Below are 19539 nucleotides of genomic sequence, written 5' to 3' on the forward strand. Positions count from 1 at the left end.
CTTAGTTCCTTTTTTAGTTTAAAAGTTGTGGGGCACCTGGGTAGCTCACTTGAGCTTCTGACTCTTGTTATCATCTCAGATCATGATCCCAGGGTCATTGGATCGAACCCTGTGTTGGGCTTTGTGCTGAGTATGGAGCCTGCTTTAGATTCTCTCTCTCCCTCTGCCCCTCTCCCCACTCATGCTCTCTCTTTCTCTAAAAAAAGAAAAAAAAAGTATTTTATTCATGTCCGTTTGCCTTTTTTTAGAATAAAGTTCTGATTTCCACAAAACAATTAGGCTTTGCTTTTTACTATGTGCACTTAGGGAAACATACATTAGAAAGTCACTTGTGTCCTACTTGTGTTCCTGCTGACTCAGGAAGAAAATGGAAAACCTATTTCCTTCCTTGTCAGGAATTATTATCTTTCTTTCCCAACTTGGACCTAAAACCAGTTTGCCTGTGAAGCAAAATTAATGTGCTTGTAGAAAATCAAATTTTGTCTCTGGTTCAGGAGTAATCCTGGTAAATTCTTGAAGAAACAGCCTTTGCTTTTGTATATTCAAATTTAGGTTTGCGAGAGGAAATCCTAAAAGAACAAAACACACTTTCTTTATTATGAAAGATTACATAAATTCATCTCAAATGCCAAGCTACTTTTATTTTTTAGTTTTTGTTTTTTTAAATGTTTATTTATTTTTGAGAGAGAATGAGAGAGAGAGAAACAGAGAAACAGAGTGTGAGCAGGGGAGGAACAGAGAGAGAAGGAGACATAGAATCCAAAGTAGGCTCCAAGCTCTCAACTGTCAGTACAGAGCCCAATGCGGGGCTTGAACTCACAAACCATGAGATCATGACCTGAGCCAAAGTTGGATGCTTAACCGACTGAGCCACCCAGGAGCCCCTCAAGTGTCAAGCTACTTTTAGATCTGTCTTAATTCAAGACCCTACCATGGTAAGGGAGGTACCTTATAATCTTCCATCTATGGACTATCTCAACTTACTTCGCAAGAGGTACTATCAGAGATTCAGAGGTTCTGGAATTTCTTAGTAACTCAGATTTATAATTATTCCCTAAATAAGAGTACTTTTAGAAATTAAACTTTTTTTAACCATAGTCTAGGTACTTTCATGCTCATTCCTCTTGAATGACATTTATGAATATGCCAACGGTTGTCCTGACATGAAAGTTTACTGAAAGAAGCAGAATTATTGCTTGGATGCACACTTACAGGCACATTCTGAGAGGATATCTTAGGGTACTGAATTTTCCAAAAGCAAAATTGGCACCACCTGGTAAATTTAAGCATTGGAGATAGTTCTTGCTCTGGTCACTTCTGTCTGCTTTACACACCTTTTCCCAGAGTGCTTCACTCACTCCCTCATTCCCTTAAAGCTCATTCCCTTAAAGCCTGTTGCCCAAGTTCACCTCAGTGTGCCTACACTGGCTCTCCTATTTTAAATTCTGATCGATTCCTTACTCCGCACCTTAGTTTCCCTTTACAGTGCTTTACTATTTCCTCTTTCTCTAGTGTTTATAATCTTCTAACACACCATATCATTAATTGCCTGTCTCCAGACTTGCAAGCTCCATGAGAGTAGGCCTTGATGTCTGTTTTGCTCACTGATGTATTCCCAGAGTCTAGAATTGCACTTGGCACGCGGTAGGTGCTCAATTAATACCCCCAAATGAGTAATTAGGAGTTCCAGTTGGAACTGAAAAAGAATATATAAAATTAATTTTTCTTCTCTTTGTTTGTTTATTTATTTATTTATTTATTTATTTTAGAGAAAGACAGAGCGTGAGAGTGGGGAGAGGGTCAGAGGGAGAGCAAGAGAATCCCAAGCAGGCTCCATGCTCAGCACAGGGCTCAGTCCAATAACCTGGGATCATGACCTGGGCCAAAATCAAGAGTCAGACACTCAACCAACTGAGCCACCCCAGAGCTCTGAAAATTAATTTTTTTACGTGGCTACTCATGTTGTCAAAATATACAACTTTCCTTAGTTGGGGCAGCCAGGGAGGCATGAGTTTTCGGTGAACACAGGCCATATAAATTTCAGTGAATATATGACATAAATTGTTGATTCAGTCAATTTACCCCCAGAATTCATCAGTTTAACAAGAAAAAAGAATCATCATGTTGGTGTCAATTAGGTAATGCTTTTGTTTTATCATATATAGTTATGGATAAAAATTCATGACCATGCTGCCAATGTCAGACCAGGCTGCCTTCACCTATGTGTAGTTATACCTGTGCCACATTTTGAGTGACAATTTCATATACTGAGACACTTCAAAAGGACATAGCCAAAGAGTATGCAACTGGGAGAAAGATTTAACTCTAAAAAGAGAGGTTAGATTTTTAGCATTGCTTGCTACTCTTGTGATTAAATCTTTTCCTGTCGGAGCTCCTTCATACTGAGAACTGCCACACAGAACTCTCTGCCCCGCGGCTGTGTAGGTGAGTGAAGTTCAGTGCTGCTGAAAAGCTGGGTTCAGTTCTTGCTGCCCACCCACTGCCCCAAACAGCCAGTAGGAGCCTAATGAAGATACTGAGAAGAGGAATCTTCCAAAGCACTTTCATAATCTGAGCCCCTTTTGACTTCTATTTAAATTCCCTTGGCAGGTCTCTTTTCCTGTAAAGGTCTAAGGAAAATCCTGGGCAATAGGCAGTACAAGACGTTGACCCAAGATCGTTAGCTTATTGTCAGCCAAAGCAAAAGGTGCAGTTCAGGTCAAATAACTCGTGATCGGTCAGTTCACCAATGCCAGATGTGTGGAACTGAAGGCAGATTCTTGGCCAGTGGCTGGTCTGGAATAATCAGATAGTACCATATTTGTATCCTGTATCCATGTGTATCCTTTGAATGTCTGCTGACATCAGAAAATTATGTCACTTTCACAAATCTATATTAGATCAAACCTTCACCTTGTGGCCGCGTTTGCTTTCCCCCTGTGCACGCCAAGGCAGGGCAACGATTTCCCAACACCTCATCTCCACTCACCTAGCTGCGTGCCCAACCTCATCTCACTCAGACTTGCTGCGGTCAACATTTTTTATTGTCGAAACACTGTGAGTTGCGAAAAGAATGACCAATGTACAACATTAACGTCATAACGTTCCATGGACCTTTTAGCTGCAGCATAAATCAGCCAAATGGTTTAATTCTATTCCTCTCTTTGCTGCCACCCTAGTAATTAAATGACTATAAAAGGGACCTTTTTTTTTTCTTCCTCCTTAAATAGGTCAGGAAAAAAAAGGGTATCTACCCATAACAGTTTTATTTTCATTTTATTTTAGAAATCTCTAATTTAGAAGACTCATTTACAGCCACTTCTTAAATGGTTACTGTTCCTAAATAGACTGCTGTTAGGTGGGCCAGTACTGAGGTGGGCTCGGTTCAAAAGTTACCTGCATGTGCCATCTAAGAAACCTGTCCTGCATCCTGTCTACAAATTTTTATGAGAATAAAGTGTTTAAATGATTGTTCCTCGGTGTTACTGCTCTCCGTATTCCAGCTGTGACATCAAAATGACTTGTTTTTATAAAAGCTCTTGTTTACCTACAAACGTGGATTGTGCTCTTTTGTTTATTGTTTTTTAAAGTACTCGCACAGGGTCAGCTTCAACTTCAAGGACTGCTGGTGTCAGAATGACTAAATAGAATTTGAAATGCCTTTAGCCACAAAGACCCAACCAGCCTGATTTTGCATTTGATTCTAATCTTATAATGTCTTTTTTTCCTTGATAATAATCAATAGCATTAGGTACTAATGCATTGATTACTTATAATGCATTAGACCTGCCAAGTCCGGTATTTTGATGATTTACAATAAGCCTGAGAAAAACAAATGTTATTTTCCCTTTTTTTTTTTTTTTTTGGTGAGGACATTGAGGCAGATAAAATGTAAAGTAATTTACTCAAGATCAAGATCACAGAGGCGCCTGGGTGGCTCAGTCGGTTAAGCCTCGGACTCTGGATTTCGGCTCAGGTCATGATCTCATGATTCATGAGTTTGAGCCCCGCGTCGGGATCTGCGCTGACAGCAGAGCCTGCTTGGGATTCTCTGTCTTCCTCTTTGTCCCTCTCTCTCTCTCTCTCAAAAATAAATAAATAAACTTAAAAAAAAAAAAAAAGATCAAGATCACAGAACCAATATGTGGCAGCCAGGATTGAAACCCATGGCTTGATGACTCTGGTAGGTGTGATGGCGAGTGACTTCTATAGCATCTTCCAATAAGACTGCAGAAGTATGTGGAATAAAATTTGTGTAATTTTACATAATATACATGTAACCACCACCAAATGGTTTGTGTGTTTGTTAGCATTTTGTTCTTTTTAGCAATAAGAACATATTTTTTATTATTTAGTTTTATTTATAAAATCTTCATTTTGATTATTTTTTTATGTTTATTTTTGAGAGAGAGACAGAGTGTGAGTGGGGGAGGGGCAGTCAGAGAGGGGGACACAGAATCCCAAGCAGGCTCCAGGCTCTGCTCTGTCAGCACAGAGCCCGACACGGGGCTCGAACTCACAAACCGCGAGTCGGACGCTTAACCAACTGATTTGTGATTGTTACTTTCCCATCAGCAAGACCTGAGTCACTGTATCCTCTCCTGAATCAGGTATTATCACTGTCTTCTTGCCTATGGATAGACATCAAATGGTATCTTAGAATTTTCTTTGATTATAGAACGATCCTGATCAAAACAAATATGTTTTACTTAGAATTGTGAAAGTATAGATGTTTTGTTGTCATTATTTTGATTTCAGCTCTTCACAGAATTTGTCTTGAAATATGTCAGTGAATGAAGATTCTATTCATGACAGATGAGGGTACAGTTATCAGGTGGAAAGTGATGCTATCATGGCGCCAGTCTCATTTCATACCTGTCTATTCTATCTTTTGCTTGCTTTATGCAAATGGTTCTATTGAAAAAGCAATACATCAGCATGGCCAGCAAGAATGAAAGAAATTGGATAGTGTGCTGTCCAACATTCCTGAACAGTGCTTGATACAGTGTGCTTCTCCAAGAGCAGCATGCCTCAGTAGAAACCTAATCATGTTTCCAAATTTTTTTAGGCCAGTAGAATTGAATTCAGATTAATTTGTAGGATTCTTTCAGCTTTCAAAGGAAAAAAGGGGGCTCCTGGATGGCTCAGTCAGTGAAGCGTACAAATCTTGATCTTGGCTTAGGTCTTAATCTCACAGTTCCTGAGTTCAAGCCCCACGTTGGGCTTTGCGCTGATAGCATGAAGCCTGCTTGGGATTCTCTCTCTCCCTCCCTCTCTGTCTCTCTCTCTCTGCCCCTTCCCCTTGCGTTTTCTCTTTCTCTTAAAATAAATGACTTTTAAAAATCTTTTTAAAAAGATAAGAGACATTATATACATTAAGTGCATGGTTCCAAGAACAGTGCCTAGGGTATAGTGAGTATTCAGTTTAAAAAATTATTTGTAGGGAGCCTGGGTGGCTTGGTCGGTTAAGCATCCAGCTTTGGCTCAGGTCATGATCTCGCACTCCATGAGTTTGACCCCCACATCGAGCCCTGTGCCGACAGCTCAGAGCCTGGAGCCTGCTTCAGATTCCGTGTCTCCCTCTCTCTCTGACCCTCCCCCACTCATGCTCTGTCTCTCATTCTCAAAAATGAATAAATGTTAAAAAAAAACTTTTTTAAGTTACTATTTGATCAAATTGAAACCTACTCTATTTTACTGGTCTAGAGCAATGCACAGTTGTGCATTCCAAGGCAGCCTTTAACTTTGGGTCTGTTATGGACCAGTAAGTTCCTGTAGCAGAGATTTGTGTAGATAGATAGCTGCAACCAGTGGGTGTTCAGTAAATACTTTTAAATGTCATTGTAGCCCGCAGGCATCTAGTATTTCTCAACTTGGTTCAGAAATGCTTTGGATTAAAGGATGTGTCTCAAGTAAACACAGGTCAATCCTTTTTCTTTTTTTTTCTTTTTTTAAACTCATTTCCTTTTAAAAAAAATTTTTTTTAACGTTTATTTATTTTTGAGACAGAGAGAGACAGAGCATGAATGGGGGAGGGTCAGAGAAAGAGGGAGACATAGAATCCGAAACAGGCTCCAGGCTCTGAGCAGTCAGCACAGAGCCTGATGTGGGGCTTGAACTCACGGACCGCGAGATCATGACCTGAGCCGAAGTCGGCTGCTTAACCGACTGAGCCACCCAGGCGCCCCCTCATTTCCTTCTTTTAGTGGGAAACCTTTCTGGGTCAGCATGGCTGAGTAAAAACTATTCTTTCAATATTCTCAAATTTGTTGCTTAGGAAATCAGTCTTGACAAATAAGAAAAGTAGAAAGAGAATAGTAAAAACAAAGGCTGGGGTTTACTATTTAGGGTGACTGCTCTCTATTGACAGCATATGCATGCCACCACCAGCAGTCTGAAGGACACATTCCCTTCTAATGCACACCCCAAAGGGAATGCTCTTGGGAATACGGGAAGCCCATTAACCTTCAGGCTTTCAAAGAATCCATGAGTCAGATGCACTCTCTTTTCTCCCTAAGCATTTTCACCTTCTTCTGAAACTGACTGAAGAAAAGGATCCTGTGGACCTTGTTACTTCGAGAATCTCCTTCATCAGAACCCATGTTTGATAAATCCCAGCTGTGCCTTAGCTGTGTCCCAGGGCTCCTCTGACAAACAAGTAAAAAAGAAATTATTTGTCTCACAGCCTAGTAGCAAAAAGAAACTTGTACAAATAAAACAATTCCTCTTTCTCTCTAAAGAAAGGGAAGCTATGCTCTTACTTTTTTGAACAGATCTTGAGACTTTTAGTATCACCTGTTTTCCCCCCAAATCTTTTTTATCATTTTTCTCTAGCTTTGAACCTTTGAATGAACAGGGGAAGGCGGGGCGGGGGGGGGGGGGTGCGGGAAGAAGCGAAGTGAAAGTCTTTGTGAGAAATGATGTAAACAGATGTAAAGATAAAAGGCTCCTAAACCAGCTTTGGACACTATCTGGCAGGCTTCACCCAGGTCCCCCCGGTAGAAACGGATGACATGAACATTAGAGAGCAGCTTCCTGTTTCACTTGTTCAGCTTTGTACATAACCATCAGAGGAGAATCAGTGTCTCCCAAGATGGCAGAAATGTTGGGGAGCAGAGGCCTGAGAGGAGCTAAAAAATAAATAATAATTTGTTGTAAGATTTAGAAAACAGTGCCACTGATCTTGTTTGTCACATTTGGCATGCTTTATCCAATGAGCATACCTATTTTCCATATATAATCCTGAGAGAAAATAGAGCTTTTCCCACTCTTAATTTTAAAAAGTTTATGTCATAGAAACTTTTATTGTTATCACCTTGTCATACTTAATGATTTAGTAGAGAGTGGGTAAGAATGTATAAGATTTACGTAACAGTTATAAGTTCTGATGGTCTAATGTATTTTTACGTCATTGCCCCACCTGGAGCTAAGTTAGGAATAAACTTAACTATCGTGGAATGATCTTATATTGTAGAATGGGTTAGTAAAGAGATGACTGGAAAGAACTGAAATTCTACTTCAAGAAGAATTTGAACTCTGTGTGTGGGGTAGGAGGTTGTCTTGGCAATGCCTAACCTTCGTTTCAGATTATTCCTTTCTCTTGGAGAGGTACTATGACCTTCATGACAAGGAAGCATTGCAACAAATGTAGAGTTTGTAAGAACTGATCATTCAAGTCTTTACCAGGCTGGTGTTTCCACTGTAGGTAGAAGTGAACCTAATTCTAGAATCACGAGGGAAAAATTGACCCAAATTAGTTGTTTTGTCTTGTCTTCCATTCTAAATTGAACTGCTGATTTGAAATGAGAAGTTTACTCTGTGCTTGGAATCAGTTTGAAGCAATTCAGCCTGCGTGTATCTGAAGCATAAGTGACATCATCCCATCCAGTAAATGTGGTTTTTGAAGCTGTATCACATTTCAACACACATTCTCTCGAGTTTTATGATTTCTTAATATCTTTCTTTATATTTCTCTTGTCCAGAGTTCCTCAACCTTAGCACTATTGACATTTAGCACTGGGTAACCCTTTGCTGTGGAGAGCTGTCCTACACAGCATCCAGGGCCTCTACATATTAGATTCCAGTAGCCAACCTCCATCTAGTTGTGAAAGCCAAAAATGATTCCAGACATTGCCAAATGTCATCTGAGGGGTAAAATCATTGTCCCCATGTATACCACTGGTATAGATGAAAGAAAGAAAGAAAGAAAGAAAGAAAGAAAGAAAGAAAGAAAGAAAGAAAGAAAGAAAGAAAGAAAGAAAGAAAAGAAGTCCATAGATTGAGCCCTGGGAACCCTTCAAAGTTTAAAGATTGGGGAGGTGAAGAAAGAACTAGCAAAAGAGGATGAAAAAGAACCAGATGGTGACGTTGGGGAAGAAATAAGGGGAAATAGTGTCCCAAAACCAAGTGAAGAAGGTGTTACAGAAAAGGAGCTAACATCTGTATCAAATGCTGCTTTTTCAGATTAAAATGCAGACGATAGCCACAAGCCAAATATTTGTTGTCACAAAAGAGTGTAAAATGACAATTAGAACTTGTCACGGTGGGGATAAATTAAACAAACTAGTCATTTCTAACAAATTGTGTATGTTACTAGAATTCCCAAGCTCTGTTGCCTACTCCGTTGTAAGGTATACGCTAAATCGTATGTTACTGCTAAGAGTTCAAGTACTGATATTTGGGAGTTTGTATACACATGAGTGGCTTCAGGACAATTCGAAACAATGTGACTCTCAGCCCCTTGCATTCTAAAGTGCTTTCTTGACGTAGAGGGAAGAGGCTGGCTTTGGATGTAACAAATCAAGAATAGAGAATAAAGGTTTGCCCTGTACTAGCACTTTCTATGAGTTGCAGCAGAAAAATGGCTTTAGATATTATTATTTAGGTTAATCCCTGTGGTAATGTGAATAATACTCCCCCAAAGATGTCCGTGTTTTAATCTAATCCCTGGAATTTGTGAATATGTTTTTTATCTTGTACAGCAAAAGAGACTGCAGATGTGATTAGGTTAAGGAATCGGAGATGAGATTATTCTGGACTATCTGGGTTGGCCCAGTGTAATCATATGAAGTCCTTAAAATTAGAGATCCTTTCTTTCCAGGGCGTGGGCCTGGATTATCCCTTGGACCCAAAGTAATCACAAGAATTTTTAAGACTTAAAGATCAGAGTCAGAGACAGTGATAAGGTGATAAAAGCAGAGTCAGAGTAGGCGGTGTGACCATGGAAACAGAGGTCACAACAATGCATTTTGAATATGGAGAAAGCCAAGGAATGCAGGTGGCCTCTGGATGCTGGAAAGGCAAGAAAACAGATTGCCCCCTAGAACCTCTAGAAGGAATGCAACTTGGATACACCTTGAGTTTAGTCCCATAAGACTTATTCCAGACTCCTGACCTCTGGAACTATAAAGTAATTACGTTTTTTAAGCCATTAAGTTTGTGGGAATTTGTTGCAGCAGCAATAGGGAAGCAATACAATCCAACTCAGAAAGCAAACTACCTCGTTACCAAAGTTGTCAAAGCTAATGTCTACAGACCTAATTTTACATCACTGAAGGACCATTCAGATTTTGAAGGAGCAGTGTGAATACCCCAATCAAAATCTTGCCAGCGGCATCTGGGTGGCTCAGTTAGTTAACTGACTAGATCTCAGCTGAGGTCAAGATCTCATATTGTGAGTGATTCTTTGAAAGTTTGACCCCCGCCCCCACCGCAGATCTCTGCACTGACAATGTGGCTGACAGTGTGGATCCTGCTTGGGATTCTCTCTCTCTGTCTCTGTCTTTGCCCCTCTCCTGCTTGTGCATGCACACATGCACTCGCTCACTCGCTCTCTCTCAAAATAAATAAACTTTAAAAAAATCTTGGGATACTTGGGTGGCTCAGTCAGTTGAGCATCTGACTTCCGCTTAGGTCATGATCTCACAGCTCATGAGTTCTAGCCCTGTGTTGGGCTCTGTGCTGACAGCTCAGAGCCTGGAACCGCTTTGGATTCTGTGTCTGCCTCTCTCTCTGCCCTCCCCCATTCAGACTCTGTCTCTCTCAAAAATGAATACACATTTTAAAAAAAATTTTTTTTTAAATCTTGTCATATTATTTTCAAGAGCAAAAGAGAGTTATTTCTTTGGTAACTGAGTGATAGGTATCTCATGGGTGAAAAAGTCCACCATTTCCACTACCTTGCTAATAATATATTTCTTCTTGTCATTGCCAGTTTTTTCTCAGGCTTAAATTTCTTATGTAAATCTTATTTTGGTGATAAAAAAGTATCTGAGCTATACCACGAAGTCTTTATCACTTCTGGGCTATTTTCTCCCTAATCTAGAAATAGCATTTGGGACATGATTTCTCATTGCTTCTCCAACCCTCTTTCAGAATTTATACCCAGGCGAAAGCCAATGCAACAGTATATTTAATCACCCAGTAGTTAACATGAAAACATGTGGGTTGTTTTTTTTTTTTTCCTCGAAAGTATTTTCCAGCTTCTTTATAGTTGCGTGAAGCAATAAGTATCAACTAAAACTTGATAAATATAAGGTGGTCGTATAGACTGCAACAGAAATGGGTCATCTTTCAGTTGAGACGATTAGCTCTTGAGTCTAAAGCACTCTTAACGTTGGATATGTTTCTGCTTGTTATGAGTTGTCTGTGCAGCTGTCGTCTTGATTTTAGGTCTGGGGAAATGGTGTGTCTGACTTGGACTGACTTGTAAACGTGAAATCCGGTTTCCACTCCATTGTGAATAACTATACGTGCTTTTTATAGTGTTGTTTTCACTTCTGGTTTTAGTCTGCAACTCTCAGATAAATCTGTTTTCTACAGGACATTCTTTAGGATGAAGACAGCAGGAAACAAATTTCTATACTTGACTCTAATTTTTTAAATATATTTTTTTAATATTTTATGAAATTTTTAATTTCAAATTTCTATGGCTAGCAGGCCATTAGAATAGATAACAAGATTTAAAAACAAGCAGACAGACATTGTGTAACTTCCGGTCCAAGAAAACTTTATTTTCAGGGGGAAAAAAAGGTCCCTAACGCCTCATTTCTCTCTCCTAATAGCTTTTAAGGCTGTAAAAAAAAAAAAAAAAAAACAAAAAAAAAAACTGTAAAAGGTAAAATTTAATCCGGTAACAGGGAGTCACTCACTGTGCTTACTTAATAGGAGTCATTTCAGAATTTTCATACGCTTTCTGTATTCATCATTATATTCATTTTATTCATTATTATCATCTTAAATGGGTGAGCATTTCTTCACTGGAAATTCAGATGAAAGCTTTCTTTTTTCTTAGAACAAAGGGCATTTCTTTAAAGGAATTAGCACAATGAAAGCAAATTGCTGATGGAACCCACTTTCTGCATTCTATTTCTGCATGCTGTCTCCTATTTAGATTTCACTGTTTTGTTTTGTTTTGTTTTAATGGCCAGAGTTTAATGTTTTGCCAGTATCAGTAGCTGATAGACTGTATGAGATGGTTACTTGGCAATTCTAACTCAAAGTGACAATCAGTATCAGATAATCAGGTTGAGCCATACTCTCGGCCAAAACAGAAACCGTAAATGAGTTTGTCAATGCAGAGCCCATTTGTGGTTTGCTTTGAAAAGGGACATTTGTCTACCAAGACCATTGGCAAAATTTCTATTTAGAGGTGGTAGCAAGCTTTACTCTTTCTGAGGAGATAAGAAACTCTAACCTTTTTCAAAGAAAGAGTTGAATTCTTTGTTTTTTAATCCTCAATAATCTTTCATTCCTGACTGTGATATTGAATCTTTCTGATCACTTGTATGAAACCATGTCTTCTAAAACAGAAAAAATATTTTATTGCATCTGTCTCAGATGCCATATTTTAGGATTGAAATTGACATTTTCTCTATAGGACAGTTGAGGACACTGAACCAGATATCGGCTTTACTGAAACAGTGCCACGGTTGGCCTAACAGTCTGCTATTGTTTGCATAGGATAGGAGAATATTCTTAAGTGAATAAAACTTGAAGGTGGTCCCATCTGATAATTCCTGTGAAGTACAGCAGTTCATTAAAGAAGTTCTTTCAGTTCACACCACTGCACCTCGGGAACTTCTGCAGCTACAGATGCCAGCAATGTAGGCTGTGGGGAGCATGCCAGAGGGCATTGACTTAGAGACTAGAGTCAAACCTCAGCCACATCTGCCCACCCCCAGCCAGCTCAAAGACTTTGAGTGCTATCCATGGCCTGAACCAGCATTTCTCCATCTATCTTTCCTGGGACCACAAGTGGTAACACTGCCCCCTTCTCTCACCCCAGGCACATAATGGTACACACATGAGTGAATCTATTTTTATTTGTTTACTTACCTATCTCTTTACTGGTTGGTTGGTTTGTTTACTTATTTATTTGAGGGTGTGAGCAGGGCCAGAGGGAGAAGGAGAAAATCTTAAGCAGGCTCCATGCTCAGCAGGAGCCAGACACAGGGCTCCAGCCCACGGTCCTGGGATTGTGACCTGAGCCGAAATCAAGAGTCAGAGGCTCAACAAACTGAGCCACCCAGGCACCCCTATTCTTATTTATCTAGAAAGAAGGAAGGAAAAGGAAAATTAAGCCACAAGTTCTAGGACTATACTTTATTAGTAATATTAAATTACCAACGACACACCTCACAGCTTATTGCAACCTTGAGGTGAAGATATTGTCCTTACTGCTGTGCAGTTGCTACAACTCTAGCAATCTTTAATCTGCACTTCTGAACTGACTCTCTTCCATGTGTCTCCCCACCCCCTACAGAAACATCAGGTCTACTACATTCCCAAGTTAGCTTATGCCTAAGGCACTGCTTTCTTCCCACCCCAAATTCCCACTTCTTTCTGTCTACTATACAAAGCCTTACAGGGTCTACCTCAGAGTTGAACCTTCCACTGAGCATTTTCTCATCACAGCAATATCTCCTTACTCAGAATTCTTGTCACACATTGCCATCTATAACACACGTTTTCCCTGTCTTTCTAACTAGACTAGTGGAAGCAGAATTTACTCTTACACAGGGATTGGTTTATTATTATATTTTCATTTCAGTGGCATACCAATCACACTGCAAATAAAAATGGTGGCAGTTCATTTAAATTGTGAAGGGATGGATGGATGTCGGCATTTTTTATCGGCAACAGAAAATATCTTAAAAAAAAAGAACAGGCCATTAATGAGTATCTTGCCAATTTATTAGAGAGACGACATTTTTATGGGGCTGTGTACGTGATTTTAACATTTTGCAAGTAGAAAGAGCCTATTTTCAGTTGTAAAAAGAAAGCCAACAAGAATAGAAATCAAGAGTTTTAAAAAGGTGACAAGGGGAAAAAATGGTATGTGAGACATATACGTACAAGCAACTTTCTGTAACAGGTCTGTTTTAAGAGAAGTGTACTTTCCTAGAAAGAGATGTGTAGCCACGTTATTGAATCCAGTTACTGAATCCATCGTACTAAATATGACTCTACTTTGACCATGGCCAACTTCAACAACAGAAAACCAGAATCCCAAAAAATGGCTTTTTCATCTTTTTTTTTTTTTTTTTAATTAGGAGAACTTGTGATCTTTCCATTCACATCAGAGAGGAAAGCAGATTAACAAAGGGGTGTTTGCAACTCAAAGAAGCTCAGAAATCATGCATTATTTGGTTTCCTGGGTCAAACATAACTGATTAGAATAACTCCCTTTCGGGGCACCTGGGTGCCTCAGTCTGTTGAACATCCAACTCTTAATTTCGCCTCAGGCCACGATCTTGAGAATTTCTCTCTCCCTCTCTCTCTGCCCCACTCATGCTTGCCCATGCGTGTGGGCGCTCCCTCTCTCTCTCTCTCAAAATAAAAAACATTAAAAAAAAAATAGCACCCTTTCCTTTAGTCACTCATGGCTTTGTCTTGCAATTATAAAGTCACGATTCATTTGTATACTATGAACATATTTCCATTATTATTTTCCAAATCATTCGTTGTCAGAATTTCTGGGCAGAGTTAATTCCCAGTTATAGTTTACTTGTGAATAAAAACTGCTGGAAATTCCCATTATTTTCAATGTGGAAAAATGCCTGTATAAAGTGTTGGGGGAATTCTCAAGAAAATGACAGAATCCATCCCTGGCTAGAACTCCCAAGAGCACAACTTCAGGATCCCTCTCAAGAAAACTTTCCTGAGGCACCTGGATGGCTCAGTAGGTTGAGCATCCGACTTCAGCTCAGGTCATGATCTCATGGTTCGTGACTTCAAGCCCCATGTTGGGCTCTGTGCTGACAGCCCAGAGCCTGGAGCTTGCTTCGGATTCTGTGTCTCCCTTTCTCTCTTCCCCTCCCCTGCTCTCGTTCTCTCTCTCTCTCTCTCTCTCTCTCTCTCTCTCTCTCAAAAATAAATAAACATTAAAAAAATTTTTTTAAAAGAAAGAAAACCTTCCTCTATATTCTTACCAAATTATGACCACCATCGACATCCACTGAATGTCTTGTTGGCAAAAAGCTGAGCGTTATTTCCTTCTGTCTCCAGGTCTCCAATTTGTTCGTGGCTTTAAAATTACTTTCAGAATTTTGAATTGTTTGCTGATTTGAATTAGCAGCTGAACAAAGGAGGAGTCTTAAAAAGAGATGTGGCCTCACCAATTAGCGTTTGTTTCTGAGTTTCAGAGTCTGAACGAGAAAATTCTGGGCTCGGTATCTGCCAAAAGCAGATGAAGTGTTCAGGTGTCCTTTTCTTTTCTCCCTCAAAGCTTTGTTTGAATTTTCACAACTCCTTGCACCTTACACGTGCACGGTAGCCACAAAAACAAGGTCACCAGGGTACAAAGGAGTTCAGGCCATCTCCCCAAGTTATTCATTAGCAATTATCCTGTGTTGAAACACTACCCACGTGAAAGTTTCACCATTTCTCAAAAGAACTCCTTTGACTCTTGGAGAAACACAGGTCAGCCAACAGAGATCCTGATGTGAGTGTTAAAGAGAGTCAAGCTAGGTCCTGGTTTCAGTGGAATATCAGGAGTTGGGGGGAAAAAGCATTTGAATGTGTAAGGACTCTTTGATAAGTGTTATTGGGTAGAATAATAAACACAGATCAGTAGCAGCTACTCTGGTAAGAACAGAAAAAAACATCTCCTAGAAATGTTTGGGACCAGGGTAGCATGATAGAGAAATCCAGCTTTCTAAGGATAATGAATAAAGCCATTATTTTTTTATTAGTTATGGGCTAATTTCCATTCACATCCATGACAGAAATGGAAGGCGGAGAAAGGGTCAATACAAGCACAACAAGCTCAAAGCACTTCAGTATTTCAACTGGGTGATCTTCACTTAGTTGGTTACCTTGTAATTATAGCTACAGAAGCACCATTCTGAAAAGTAGTAAGCACCTGTAGCGAGGGGTGGTGCTAAATAATATACAATTAAGATTGGTTAAACAGGAAGCGTCCTTACCATCTGGAAATTGCTAGTTATCTGGTAACAAAACAATGTAGTGTTACCATTATACCCAGCTATGGAGGCATGCCAGAATATGAAGTGTTATTAGATTACCATTGAAGCATTAGGGAAGTCATCTGTCCCCATTAAATAGTAAGTGGGCTAGCAGGAAGTCATTATTCATCTTGATTATAATTGAAACTTTACAAAAGAGATGCCAGAACTGAAAGGCAATTTGAATCCATTTAAACTGCCCAGTTTGCTAAAGAAAAATCTTACCTTATTCTAAGCTAAATGGAAAAATTCATAATACATTCAACTATACATGATACAATTTGATTTCTCAGTTGAAGAGGTAAGAGTTAAGGCTTCGTTAGATGGCTCCCTCTCACAGAAGAAGCCTGAACTTAATTCTAAATTAACCTAAAGCATTGCATATTTGAATTTCACCACAGTAGAAGATTTGTATAGTAAACAATAAGCAACTTATTTTTATTATACCATGTGACTCAGATATAACCTGGACAATTTATGTTTACTTATCTGCTTGAGCAAACTTTTGGTAGTTTTGGCCATTATACAGAATGTAGCTATGTGACCATAAGAAACTAATGTCACCAGCACCCCACCCCATCCACCATTCCCTCTTCTGTAGAACAAGGAAATTGAGCTCCGTCGCTTAGGTCTCTTGCAATTCTCAAATTCTCTGAGTCCATATTGATTGACTTGGTTGCCATAGCTATAGAATTGAAGGTTTGTCAAGATATCTGTAGAAAATATGTAGAAAAGAGAATGGTTTGTGCCAGGAAGTTAGTAGTGCATTAGGACTAATTCTCATTTCATAGCTGAAGAAATATAGAGGAAAAGGTACTAAGAGAAGATTTTTATATTTTTCTTGATTCTTCAAGGCACCTTATCTTCCCCTTAATGGCTAGAATTGATAGGATCATATAAAGACATCCATTTTATTTGGTGCATAATTGCAAGTAATACATTTATTCTAACCATAATCAAAATCTGAATTAGGTTGAATGTGCAAGAGAATGATGGATAATTTAAGGAAAAGCTTTCAGGGGTATATATAGTTAATTTGTATTCTTTAGGAGGTAAACAGGGTTTGGATCAAAGTGTTCTCAGCCCCAAAAATATGACAATCGAAACACGAAGGCATGGAGAGTCCTCTTGGTCAGTTTACAGTTAAACAACATGCTACATGGTTACACAATGACCATGCAATTCAGTAGGAGGGTTTGAGGAATTCTTATGCCTATAACACATCAGGTGTTATGTCTCTGGCACACTCTTTTCCTTCCTGAAAGTTTACCACAGGAGAATAGGGAGATCTGAGGCTACTTAACCTCTAAGCCTGTTTGCTTATCCATAAAATGAAGATAATGCTTTACCTACATTAGGAGAGATTAGGAGGATTAGAGAAAGCTTTCGGGCACTATGTATGCCCACCCCTAAGGAATCACTCCCTAAATCATACTATGAATTGTCACTCATCATTACCTTTACAATTTAGATAAGAATCTTTTTTTTAATTTAGAAAAGAATATATATAATTTCATATGACTATTGCTTACATTAACTTGATAAAATTTTGTGGTTGTTTTTTAGTGAGTCTGCCTATAAATACAGATGCTGATTAGGACTCAAAGTAATTTAATGACGTACACTTGTAAAATTCATACACATTCATGAACATTTTATCAAGTAAGTTACTACGTGTCAGGTCTTGTGTTTCTAAGAGTGTTTGCAAACCTCATTTGGAAGTGGCTTATTCCACCTTTATGGGTTAATTTCTGGAATTAGTGCTTTATTGGGTGGTGTCCACCAAGTAAGTAACATGTATCCATTGAAGTAGGTGTGTTGCTTGTGTAATTAATAAGATCCCTCTTTAGTTAGCAATACACAGCGGAAGTATTAGCAATTAGGGGAGAAAATATGAGGCATTTTGCAAATAATGCTCTTTAGGTTCATTCATTTTGCTTTTTGTATTATGTTTGTAACTTACTTTCAATGATTTCCCTCTTAATCTAATTGAGTGGGGAATATCCATTTTAAGAGCAATACTACTTTTTTTATACGAAGTTCACTTAGATGTTTAAATTATTTACGAGGCCTCTGTTACTTTCTATGGAATCATAGTTCTATAGAATCTTGGTTTTGTTTTTGTTTTTGTTCTTACTGGCGTTATTAATATTACTGTTTACTTCTCCATCGTACGGTAATAAAGCAGCAGGACCTAGAGATTCTATTTCATATTGCTTGCATGCTTCTGACCGAGAGTTCCATGTAAGCCTGACTAAGGAAAAGAGAGAATAATGAGCCCCTGTATTTCATCATCCTTTTTGTTAATGTGATTACATCTCAGGGCCCCTGGCTGGCTCATCGCTAGAGCATGTAACTTTGATCTCAGGGTCATGAGTTCAAGCCCACATTAGGTGTGGAGCCTACTTAATTTAAAAAAAAAAAAATCTAGTTTCCACTCTCTACCTTTAACATTGTTTTGGTTTTGTTTGTTTGCTGGGATATTTTAAAGCAAACCCAAAACATGTAATTTCACCCATAAATATTAGCTGCTTTTAAAATTATGACTAATAACTTTGTGATTTATATTCTGAATTTATTATAAACATCTTTTTGCAATTGCTTTGGTCAAGTAAAGGCCCCCAAAATTCTACGTATTGTCTTTCACTGTAGTCTCTCGAGTCGCTTTTTGATCTAGAAGATTACTGGATTCCATACTCCTCTGACTTAGAGAAGAAATATGTTCACTTGTCTTACAGAAGGTCCCATCATTGTATTTATCCTTTATATTTCTTATGATTAGGTAGTAAAATCAGATTTTGATAGGATTCAATTTCAAGCTTTTAGGCAAGTATACTGTAGGTGGTTCTATGTTCTTTCTGTTACATTGTATGATGTCTGCCAGTTATCCTTATTATTAATGATAATATTGGAAGGTAATACCTAATCCTTTGGTGGAGAAGATTTCAGAAATCCATTTTGGGGACGCCCTAAGTTACGTAGCTTGATTTTAGTGTTTTAATTCCCTCATTGAAAAATTTTCTTTTTGCACCTTAATGTTATGTTGTTGGAATTTGTAAAGCCACAGAGCTGGAAAAGCAGATAAATCTATTCTGACATGTGTTGGTTAATCTGGATGACCTAATTGTCAAGGGAGGTTTCCACAGAAGGCTATGGAGCCAAAAAGACTAATTCTCTCTTCTGTGGAGGGGCACATTCCCAGGAATATGCGTTCAGTGCTTCCAAAGAGGGACTGGTATAAAAAATTACGAATAATTTAAACATAGATTTCTGATGAGTAAAAATAAATTGCTTAAAGATTTTCATTTCATAAGATGTTGGGGTTTTGTTTGTTATAGGAAGAAATCTTTCCTGTTTTCTGCTCTGTATGCTGCCTTTATCTTTGGTGGTCGGCACCTCATGAACAAACGGGCGAAGTTTGAACTGAGGAAGCCATTAGTGCTCTGGTCTCTGACCCTTGCAGTCTTCAGGTAGGTTTTATTTTCATTTTCCCAGTGCCGTCCATCCATTTCCTCAGACCTGGCTAAAGGAGCAATGTTTGAGCATTTTATTTTATATCACATATTTTTGATTGTTCAGTACATTGAAGGTAAAATAAAGTCATGTCCAGAGAGTAGGCCTCCACTGCAACCAACTTGCCATAATATACTCAATCTCTTCTTTTCAGGCTGGGTCGTTTCTTGTCCATACGGCTGGTGCAGTGATCCAGTTTATCTCTTAGGCCTAGAAGCAGTGTGTCAATTCCATTACTTGTGTTGCTTAAATATAGATGAAGCGTTAAATGCAAAGCCACACCGGTGTTGGTGTGTGGCAAAGTAGGGTTTAAATGTGCTGGGTACGCCAGGGCCCGATTGCCGTGACCTGAGGCTGCCGGGCGACCCCACCCGAAGCGTCTTTAAACCTCCACGTCGGGACTCCCTAGGTACCCGGACAGTAGGGGTGGACAAGGCGGGGGACGGGGGCCACACGGCCGCCGCCTCGATGTGGACCCCGACCACGGCTGAGCCCGCAGGGTCAGGGTGCAAGGCCCGATGCTTCCAGACGGTGATGGAGGCCCACCAGACGCTGCCCC

General features: G+C 39.2%; 1 protein-coding gene across 4 annotated transcripts in view; it reads left to right on the top strand.

Moving 5' to 3' along the window:
* ELOVL6 (ELOVL fatty acid elongase 6) overlaps window positions 1-19539 on the top strand; it is a 145335-nt gene that overhangs the window by 71244 nt on the left and 54552 nt on the right. For all 4 annotated transcript variants that reach the window (XM_019829086.3, XM_019829087.3, XM_003985082.6 and 1 more), the window contains exon 3: window positions 18806-18937. In XM_019829086.3, coding sequence (XP_019684645.1) covers window positions 18806-18937 — 132 coding nt within the window. The remainder of the gene's footprint in view (window positions 1-18805; window positions 18938-19539) is intronic.

Source organism: Felis catus, chromosome B1, assembly GCF_018350175.1.
Source record: "Felis catus isolate Fca126 chromosome B1, F.catus_Fca126_mat1.0, whole genome shotgun sequence".
Lineage (NCBI taxonomy): Eukaryota > Metazoa > Chordata > Mammalia > Carnivora > Felidae > Felis > Felis catus.